General features: G+C 39.7%; 1 protein-coding gene across 1 annotated transcript; it reads right to left on the reverse strand.

Moving 5' to 3' along the window:
- Positions 1-6,418: 6,418 nt before the first annotated feature.
- On the reverse strand, positions 6,419-9,104 carry LOC130937895 (uncharacterized). Its single transcript, XM_057867114.1, has 5 exons — positions 8,823-9,104; positions 8,493-8,611; positions 8,116-8,173; positions 7,597-7,674; positions 6,419-6,884 (listed from the first exon to the last, which is right to left on the reverse strand). Exons 1-5 carry the CDS (start codon positions 9,004-9,006, stop codon positions 6,691-6,693), a joined length of 633 nt encoding a protein of 210 aa, XP_057723097.1. The 5' UTR covers positions 9,007-9,104; the 3' UTR covers positions 6,419-6,690.
- Between the last annotated feature and the right edge of the window lie 1,476 nt (positions 9,105-10,580).

The raw sequence follows: 10,580 nt of genomic DNA on the forward strand, positions 1-10,580 counted from the left end.
ACTGTGATGCCTCGTTAAAAACCCTTTTTCAGAAAAAACCCTTTGATTTTTGGGAAAAATCGTGAAGTTGGGAAAAGAGTACATCAGGGAGTAGAGTTCGCATTTAACTATAGTACCTTTTCATGTTACAAGCATGCCACGACCTTGGTAACTCGGTGTCGTTTAGGTCGGTCACCTTATAATAGCCTTTTCCTAGAACTTTCCTAATCTTGTATGGTCCCTTCCAATTAGCGGCGAGCTTTCCTTCCCCAGACTTGTTGACTCCTATGTCATTTCTGATTAAGACCAAGTCGTTTGGGGTGAAGCTCCTTTGAAGGACTTTTTTGTTGTACCTGATAGTCATCCTTTCTTTCAATGCTGCTTCTCTTATCTGGGCTTGCTCTCGGACTTCGGGGAGCAAATCAAGTTCCTCTTTGTGCCCCTGTATGTTCCCGATTTCATCATGGAGGATCACCCTTGGGCTTTGTTCAATGATTTCCACTGGTATCATAGCTTCTACACCACAGACAAGTCGGAAGGGCGTTTCTCCAGTGGCAGATTGTGGTGTCGTCCAGTAAGCCCACAACACTTGGGGGAGCTCCTCTATCCAGGCTCCTTTTGCATCTTGTAGTCTTTTCTTTAGCCCTGCCAATATGACTTTATTGGCTGCCTCGACTTGTCCATTTGCTTGGGGATGTTCCACCGAGGTGAACTGGTGTTTGATCTTCATACTGGCCACTAGGTTTCTAAAGGTGGAGTCGGTGAACTGGGTTTCGTTATCTGTAGTAATGGAATAAGGTATTCCATACCTTGTGATGATATTTTTGTAGAGGAACCTCCGACTTCTTTGGGCTGTGATGGTGGCTAATGGTTCTACTTCTATCTACTTTGTGAAGTAATCTATTCCCACGATTAAGTATTTAACTTGTCCTGGCGCCTGGGGAAAAGGACCTAACAAATCCATTCTCCACTTTGCGAAGGGCCATGGAGAAGTTATACTAATGAACTCCTCGGGGGGAGCCACGTGGAAATTTGCGTGCATTTGGCATGGTTGGCACTTTTTCACAAATTCTGTGGCATCTTTCTACAAGGTCGGCCAGTAGAATCCAGCTCGGATTACTTTCCTAGCTAGCGACCTGGCTCCGAGATGGTTTCCGCAGATCCCATTATGAACATCCTCTAGTACTTCAGTGGTCCTTGAGGTCGGTACGCACTTCAACAATGGCGTTAATATTCCTCTTTTATAAAGGATATTTTTCACCAGAGTGTAATGTTGTGCTTCCCTCCGGATTTTCTTAATCTCTTTTTCCTCTTTGGGGAGGATGTCGAATTTTAGGTATTCGACCAAGGGATTCATCCATCCGAGGTTTAGCCCAGTTACCTCAAGGACATCTCGTTTGTCCTCTACTTTTACCACAGAGGGTTCTTGGAGAGTTTCCTGAATCAAGCTTCTATTATTCCCTCCTGCCTTGGTACTTGCTAACTTGGATAGGGCGTCTGCTCTGCTATTAAGATCCCGGGTTATGTGCTTAACCTCGGTTTCCGCAAAGTGCCTGAGGTGTTCCAGAGTTCTTTCCAAGTATCTTTTCATGTTCGGGTCTTTAGCCTAATACTCTCCATTTATCTGGGAGGTCACTACTTGAGAGTCACTGTATATCATCACTTTTGTTGCACCGACTTCTTCTGCCAGCTTCAATCCTGCAATCAGGGCTTCATATTCTGCCTGATTATTTGAAGCTGGGAATTCAAATTTGAGGGATACCTCTATTTGGGTTCCCCTTTCGTCGGCCAGTATTATGCCTGTACCGCTTCCTATCTTGTTTGAGGATCCATCTACGTAAAGTTCCCATGCAGTTGGCTTCTCTTGATCTCCCGCGTATTCTGCTACGAAGTCGGTGAGGCATTGGGCTTTGATTGCTGTCTGAGTTTCATACTTCAAGTCAAACTCGGAGAGCTCTATTGCCCATTGAACCATTCTCCATGCAACATCCGTTTTTTGGAGGATTTGCTTCATGGGTTGGTTCGTTCGGACTCTTATCGTATGAGCTTGAAAGTAAGGCCATAGCCTCCGTGAGGCTATTACTAAGGAGTAAGCAAATTTCTCCAGTTTGTGGTACCTTAGTTCGGGGCCTTGTAGAACTTTACTGATGAAGTACATTGGATGTTGTCCAACCTCGTCCTCCCTTATCAGGGCTGATGCGACAGCTTTGTCTACTATGGACAGATATAGGACGAGATCTTCCCCAACTAGAGGTCGGGTTAGGATTGGAGGTTAGCTCAAGAACCTTTTGAACTCTTGGAATGCTCCTTCGCATTCTGGAGTCCATTCAAAGTGGCATCCCTTTCTTAATAAAGAGAACAGTGGAAGGGATTTTAATGCTGATCCTGCCAAGAACCTGGAGAGGGCTGCAAGTCGGCCATTTAGTTGTTGAACCTCCCTTAAGCAAGTCGGGCTCTTCATTTCCAGTATAGCTTGACACTTATCGGGATTGGCTTCAATCCCTCTTTGCGTCAGCATAAACCCTAGGAATTTTCCGGCCTCCACTGCGTAGGTACACTTTGCGGGATTTAGCTTCATCCCGTGCAACCTTATGGTGTCGAAGACTTGCGAGAGGTCTGTCAAGAGATCAGCTTCTTCCTTAGTTTTTACTAGTATGTCGTCTACGTAGACTTCCATTAAGCTCCCAAGGTGGCGGGCGAACACCTTGTTCATCAGCCTTTGGTATGTGACCCCTGCATTTTTAGTCCAAATGGCATGACCACGTAGCAAAAATTTGCTCGGGGCGTGATGAACGATGTTTTCTCTTGGTCTGGCTCATACATAGGGATTTGATTATATCCCGAGTAGGCATCCATGAACGACAAGTATTGATACCCCGAGCTAGAGTCTACTAGAGTATCAATACTTGGGAGTGGATAAGGGTCCTTAGGACACGCCTTATTTAAGTCGGTGTAGTCGACGCACATCCTCCATTGGCCGTTTTGCTTCTTAACTAGCACTACATTTGCTAGCCATGTTGGATATTTAACTTCTCTGATGAAGCCGGCTTCTAGGAGTGCCTGTACTTGCTCCTCCACTACTAGGGCTCGTTCCGGGCCGAACTTGCGCCTTCGCTGTTGTACATGTCGGAATCCTGGATACACCGAGAGCTTGTGGGACATAAGCTCGGGATCTATCCCAGGCATGTCGGAGGCTTTCCAGGCAAAAAGGTCAGAATTGTCTCTTAGGAGCTTAGTCAACCCTTGCTTTAGGGTTTCCCCTAGGTTGGCTCCAATGTTGGTATTTTTCCCCTCCTCTTTGCCGACCTGTATTTCCTCGGTTTTTCCTCCTGACTGTGGTCGCAACTCTTCTTTGGCCCTTGCACCGTCGAGCTCTATGGTGTGAACCTCTTTGCTTTTTTCCCTCAGGTTCAAGCTTTCATTGTAGCACTTTCTTGCCAATTTCTGGTCTCCCCGCACCGTTGCCACCCCCGCTGTTGTCGGGAATTTCATGCAGAGATGGGGGTGGATACCACCGCTCTGAGTCGATTTAGGGTAGGTCTTCCGATTAGGGCATTATATGCTAACCCTACGTCGATGACTATGAAGTCTATACTCAAAGAGTTTTGGATTTTTTCCCCTTTCCAAAGGTAGTATGAAGGGGTAAAAATCCCAGTAGCTTTATTGGCGTGTCACCTAGCCTGTATAAGGTGTCGGGGTAGGCTCTTAGCTCCCTCTCGTCCAACCCTAGCTTGTCAAATACGGGTTTGAAAAGGATGTCCGCCGAGCTTCCTTGATCTACTAGAGTTCTGTGGAGATGGGCATTGGCCAGGATCATGGTTATCACCACTAGATCATCGTGTTCAGGGATTACTCCTTGCCCATCCTCCTTTGTAAATGAGATGGTAGGAAGGTCGGGCGATTCGCTCCCGACCTGGTAGACTCGCTTGAGGTGTCTCTTGCGAGAGGACTTGGGGAGTCCCCCTCCTGCGAATCCACCTGAGATCATATGTATATGTCTCTTCGGAGTCTGCGGTGGTGGGTCTCTTCTATCTGCGTCATCTCGCTTTCTCTTCCCATTATTGTCCGACCTTTCCATGAGATATCTGTCAAGTCGGCCTTCTCTGGCCAGCTTTTCTATCACATTCTTGAGGTCGTAACAGTTGTTTGTTGAGTGACCATATATTTTATGGTACTCGCAGTAATCGCTGCGACTCCCCCCTTTTTTATTTTTAATGGGCCTAGGAGGTGGCAGCCTTTCAGTATTGCAAATTTCTCTGTATACGTCCACTATAGAAACCTTTAGAGGAGTATAAGAGTGATATTTCCTGGGTCTGTCGAGACCGAGGTCTTCTTTCTTCTTGGGCTCCCTCTCCCTTTCTTTTATCGAGGGAGGGTGCCCAGATCGCCAACTCGACTCTCTCAGTCTGGCATTTTCCTCTATGTTGATGTACTTTTCCGCTCTCTCCTATACATCACTCAAAGAGGTCGGGTGCCTTTTTGATATGGACTGTGAGAAGGGTCCTTCCCTAAGTCTATTTACTAATCCCATGATAACTGCCTCTGTGGGCAGATCTTGAATTTCCAAACACGCTTTGTTGAACCTTTCCATGTAATCACGTAGGGGTTCCCCGACCTCCTGTTTAACTCCCAGGAGGCTCGGTGCGTGTTTTACTTTATCCTTCTGGATGGAGAATCGCATCAGGAATTTTCTTGAGAGGTCCTCAAAGCCGGTAACCGACCCTGGAGGGAGGCTATCGAACCACTTCATCGCCGCTTTTGACAGGGTGGTCGGAAAAGCCTTGCAACGTGTTGCATCAGAAGCATCAGCCAGATACATCCGACTTTTGAAATTGCTTAAATGATGCTTTGGGTATGTGGTTCCATCATAGAGGTTCATCTCAGGGCTTTTGAAGTTTCTTGGAACCTTTGCCCTCATTATGTCCTCGCTGAACGGGTCCTCTCCTCCCAAGGGCGACTCTTCTCGATTGCCGCGGGAGTCTCGGGCTTTAAGGGAGGATTCAAGCTTTGTGAGTTTTTCTTCCAACTCTTTTCGTCGTTCTATTTCCTCCCTGAGGTTTCGCTCTGCCTCTCGTTGTCGTTCTAGTTCCTGTTCCAATTGCTCCAAACGACCTTGGTGGCCGTGGACCAGCCCCATTAGCTCAGTTGCATGGGGTGGCCCTTCCTTTCCGGACTCTCGTCCTTCCGATGAATTTGCCTTTGGGTTTTTGAGCCCAGAGGTGCCTTCTTTATGCTGGTCGCTGGTTCCTTGATGAAGGGTCAGGTCTGCGTCATTGTTTCCGGTATCTGGATTTTCTTGCTCGGAATCAGACGCTGTATGTCCATCTTCTGGTGAGTTGTCCGCCATTACTGGTTGATCTCTCGGTTCTCCGGCAACGGGGCCAATGTTACGTTGGGTAACCGGAGATAATGGGCTTGACTCGTTAGGTTGGCCCAAACGCTTGTGGAGGGAAACCTTCGAAGAGAATCGCGCTCTTAGGCTTCCGTCCGACTTGTGAGTACGAGTGAATGGGGGTGGTACCTGCAAAGACACTTCGATACCTAAGTCAGCAAAAGTGTAAGCAGGTCTAGAGAGTATTGGGGCTTAGAGATACCTGAGGAATGTCAGTGTATTTATAGTGGTGAACCAATAACCACCGTTGGAGTAGTTCCACTTTTAAGGGTGTATAACCGTCCCTTTATCTTAAGGAGGTTATGATATGGCCTCTGGAAGTGGGTAGAGAGATTTTAGGGCCAGTTACTCATTTGAATGAGTGTTTATCTACCAGCCAATCTTCGTCCCCGACTTCTTTGGGATAAGTCGTGGTGAGAACCGACTTCGTCAGGAGTAGGTCGGTATAGTGCGAGACTCAATCCTTTGGATTGGGCCTTTCGTTGAGTCCTGGGTCTTATCATTAGGTCAGAGTATGAACATTTAAGATAGAGTAAAATTAACAAAATACTTATTGTTTCTGTTCCATATTGTTTAGAATAGCTAGATATTTTTAAAATATTAGTAAAAATATGTATTTTAAATTTTTAATTCTAAATTTTTTACTATATTTTATTTTTTATTTACATAAGACCGGATTAACCGGTTCAACCAATAACCTACCAGTTAAACCAGTAACCCAGTGATCCAGTGACATCACCGGTTCAGTTATGACAATTATGGTGTAATTTACTCTAAATTCTTTTTCTATGTAAAATTAACAAACTTGTTAAAAAGACAATAATATAATTTTTCTTGTATTATTGATACAGTCAATTCATTAAAACTATAAACAAACTTAAAAGTCTATTTGATTTGCGTTTTTAATTTTTCCTTCACAAAATTCTGAAGACAGAAGGTGAAAAACTCAATTCGAACACCCTTACCTTTTCAATATTTTTTAATAAAACTTGCGGGAAAAAAAACGGTAACAGTAGAAAGCCAAAAAAAAATAAACAGCCAGATAAAACAAGTTCTCTGACTGATTTTGGCTAAATTTTTTTGTTACCAAATATTTCCAAAAAAAAAAGGAACATTGTAACATGATCCTCTTCTGTTCTGCATTACATATATACATATAAACCCATCTTAGTAAAAGATGCAATCAAACATTTTCAACAAAATTATCCTAGAAACTGTAGAATCAAATCAAATGCTAAGAACAAGGAATATCAAGATTGCAGAAAGGACAGCAACCAGGATAAAGCATGCCCTGCAATGTTTACCAAAAACAATGGAAACTACAATGGCAGAAGCATAACAGGACATGGAATGAACTCGGCAAGCAAGTTTGCGTCTATATGCTTTGTGTGGATTGCTTCCATGCTAATAACTACCAAGTCCAAATTGAGGTCGTCGGCAACATCGCCAATGATCGCTGTTGGCTTGCTCCCTTCTCCGAGCCGCTCGAGCAAGTTGTAATCCTTGAATCCACCTGTATATATGTTTTATGAATACAGAACAAACAGATCGAACAATCACTCGAAGCTCTCGGACATGATACAACAATGAAAGCCTTTTTCTACCTAGATATTGTTGGGACATATATCAAACAAACCTAGTGAAATCTATTAGGAAATGACCATTTAGACAATTCATGTAAATAATCATTGCATAGAAGAGAAAATAATCATAATAATTACCAGAGAATGTATGACAGAAAACCTTTTGACTAGCAAATGGAGCAGATAAATCTAATGAAATTATCAATTCATTATTCTTGATACTATGATAGCCAAGATTTCGTCACATTAAAAAACTTATGTGCTATTAGATTGAAATCGCGGCATGCATAATTAAGTTTCACAAAACCTCTATGAAAACAACTACATCAATACAACCGTGTTTAGTAACCTTTATATACTAGAAAATAATCTTCTTCTCCTCCTACTCTTCTTTTTTTTTTTTGGGTCCAAAATCTATCACAGGGAGATCATGGTTATAAACTTTTTAACCTGTGAATCCAAAAATAAGCTTATGCAAACAAACCTCCCATGTTACACAAAACCAAAACATTCTATGAAAGATTCTACTGTGAAAGGATATTAACCAAACAAGAAAATTTAGTATTGGTATTGTGCTTCAAAGGGCATGAACATGCATAATGCCAAGTACTATAAACAAAACAAAGAATTGCTTTTGGAAACCTTCAGAAATATGCCAGCGGATGCTGGATAGTTGCGTCTCGTGCTCAGGTAGTGACTCTTTCTGCTGTTCATCAATAACTGCAAAAGCATATAAACATGTAAAGGGTATGCCGATCGCTCCAAATAAATTCTCAATTTACAAATCATCAAAAAGCAAAAGAATGAAAAAGGATTTTCCTTCAGATTTTAATTTGAAACCGGATTCGGGTGTAGTTCTGTGGAAATAAATTAAGTAAAGAAAGATTAAGAGGAGAGATTAAGGGTAGGTAAACTTATGAGGAAAACACTTCTAGTAGTGACAAATAAGCAACATAAGAACTAAAAATGTGAAATGGTGGTGGAGAACAGTGTTGAGACCTTCACTAATGTCACAAGAGGAACTCTTTTTTGGCCTTTTCTTGGGTCATGTTAGAATTATTCATAAACAATAAAATTGCATTTTTGGTGTACAATCAAAACCCCAAATACAAGTTCCAAATTTGAATTGAGGATTTGCATATATATGATATGATGACTTACCTACTACTGTAATGTCAGCTCCATACTTTTTTGCCAAAGCAGTGGTAGTTGCTATAGCCTAATGAAAATTGCATTAACCACAAGTTAATCTTTGGTGAAGAATGGGAAAAAAATGTCAAGGATTCTATCAGGTATCAAAAACATCCCATTTGATTTGTTTTCTATTCTCATTTTCAGATGATATTTTTTCTCCATTACTCACAAAAATGTGACTATTTTGTATTGAATTCTCTGTAAAACAAACAAAAACACCCCAAGTTTCTCGATGAATTGGTTTCAAATTGCATATTCACAAATCACAATACCATCATCAACTAGGTCAAAAAAAACTTTCAATCCCAACATAGAATCAAAGAAGGTGCATCATAGAAACTCACTTGTCTTGTTCCTTCAGAGAGATAAGGATTCCTATCAGTAATAGGCAAAAGCAGATGCTTGAATTGTGTAAAGGCATCGGTAGCTGCACTCACTTCAGGTTCTTGTGCCTTAGCCTTAGCTAAATTGAGAAAGCAACAAATCAATTTTTAATAAATAAATTAAAAAAAATCTTTTTTTTTTTTTACTTCACAAAAAAGGGTAGCTGAACATATAATCAAATGCAATGCCTTGAATGCAAGTATAAGAAATAAAAAGTTGCCCACATAAAAAAGAACCGATTTGACTCAAATAACCACAATTTAGATTAAGAAAGCAGCAATTTTTTTCACCTTTATGGGTGACCCTGCGGAATCTGGAGAATAGAGAGTGTTGTTTATGAGGTTTGGAAGGGAGAGAAGGAAACAAGTTTAAACTGTTTGATGAAATTGAAAATGGTGGATTCAATAAGGAAGATTTTGGGGATTTAGGGGAAGGTTCAATGGGAACTGCAACCAAATAGTGAGCAAGCGCCATAATCAGGTGGATTGTGAGCTTCAGAGTTCAGTGAAGAAGAATATGGAGGAGATTGGGGTAAGTTCCAGAAAGGGGAACAAACATTATGTAAAATATTAAATATGTTTTTGGTAGATAACATGTGTATTTGTATTTATTCATATTTATACATATTCTTTTTAGTTTATTTATTATTTTTTTTTTTTACTTTAAGTTTACATAGTATTTAAGTAGCGTTTGGTAGAGAGATAGAGACGAAAAGACTGAGACTGAGACAGTGATTGAAATAAATCTCTGTTTGGTGCAAAATGGGAGACAGGAATTGAAACAAGAATGAAATTCTAATTTAATTTGCATAAAGGGTAAAATTGGAATTAATTAATTAAAATAAAAATATTTTAGGTATAAAATGTTATTAAAGTTTCAGTCTCCATCTCTAAAAATTTCAGTCTTCTATGTCCTTACTTTTTAGAGATACTAAAATACTGAAATTTTAGAGACAGAGACAAAAATTTTAATACCAGTCTCTGAACTAACAAATACGATATTAAGTCTCAGTCTTTCGGTCTCTATCTCATTACCTCAAAACAAACGCTACCTTAATACTTACAAATAAAAGAACTTGAAGACACGCACAAAAAAAATTACCAAACTTTAGAAAAAAAGCTGACTTCTAAATGAGAAAAGTAATAATAACATAATAAGATAAAAGAGTTTGTTGCAAAAAAAAAAGAGTTAATCATAATTAAATTTATAAATTTTCATCACTTTATCACTTAATCAATTTATAAATTTTTAAAATCTAATAATACTTGAACTTTTTTTTTGTCAACTTTATCACTTTAGAAAAATGTAGTCTCCCATTGAGTTACTAGGGAATTGAAATTTGAAAACATAGACCTGAGGTGTACCCAAGGGCCAAGGGTAGCATGAATAATGGTGCCCTTAGGTGGAGCCTTTATCATGACCACCACCTCTTATCTCAATTTTTTTATTAATATATTTTTTAATTTTTAATTATAGTTTATTTTGTTTTATTTATTCACATATAATTTAATTTCAACCCACAAGAAATGTAAGAGATAAATTGGTGAAAAGTAAGAACTTTTTCTTTTTAATATTGTATTACTAGAGGTGAAATCCTTCATTATGAACCAAACTGTGTGTTAAACACAATTATGACCATTTACAAAACGTCAGTGACGTTTTGTGTTTTTTCAATTAAAATAATATTTTTTTAACAAAACGTCAGTGACGTTTTGTGTTTTAATAATTAAAATAATATTTTTTATTATAAAATGTCGGTGACGTTTTGTTCTTTTATGATCAAAAAAATTTTTTTACTACAAAATGTCAGTGACATTTTATGCTACTACCACAACTGGGTAAAACACTAAAATGATCAAATACTTTTGTATTTCACATTAAAATTATTCATATATAAAAATTTTAGCCGAAAAGTGAAAACTGAGCAAAATTATCTAAAACTATAATCTTTGTGATAAACCCGTATGGTGACAATATTGAAATTATAAAGAAAAAGAAAATTGAAATTATAATTTTAAAGAGAAGGGAGAGAGAGAGGGAAGTTGACA

This window comes from Arachis stenosperma, chromosome 1 (assembly GCF_014773155.1).
Source record: "Arachis stenosperma cultivar V10309 chromosome 1, arast.V10309.gnm1.PFL2, whole genome shotgun sequence".
Lineage (NCBI taxonomy): Eukaryota > Viridiplantae > Streptophyta > Magnoliopsida > Fabales > Fabaceae > Arachis > Arachis stenosperma.

What these genes read in the sequence shown, in the direction of transcription:
- LOC130937895 (XM_057867114.1), bottom strand. Translation starts at nt 9,006, where the DNA reads ATGGCGCTTGCTCACTATTTGGTTGCAGTTCCCATTGAACCTTCCCCT. An exon ending in AGCTGACATTACAGTAGTAG is followed by an intron (nt 7,675 to 8,115) that starts GTAAGTCATCAT and finishes ATGCTTTTGCAG; the next exon opens with TTATTGATGAACAGCAGAAA. An exon ending in CCGCTGGCATATTTCTGAAG is followed by an intron (nt 6,885 to 7,596) that starts GTTTCCAAAAGC and finishes ACATATATACAG; the next exon opens with GTGGATTCAAGGATTACAAC.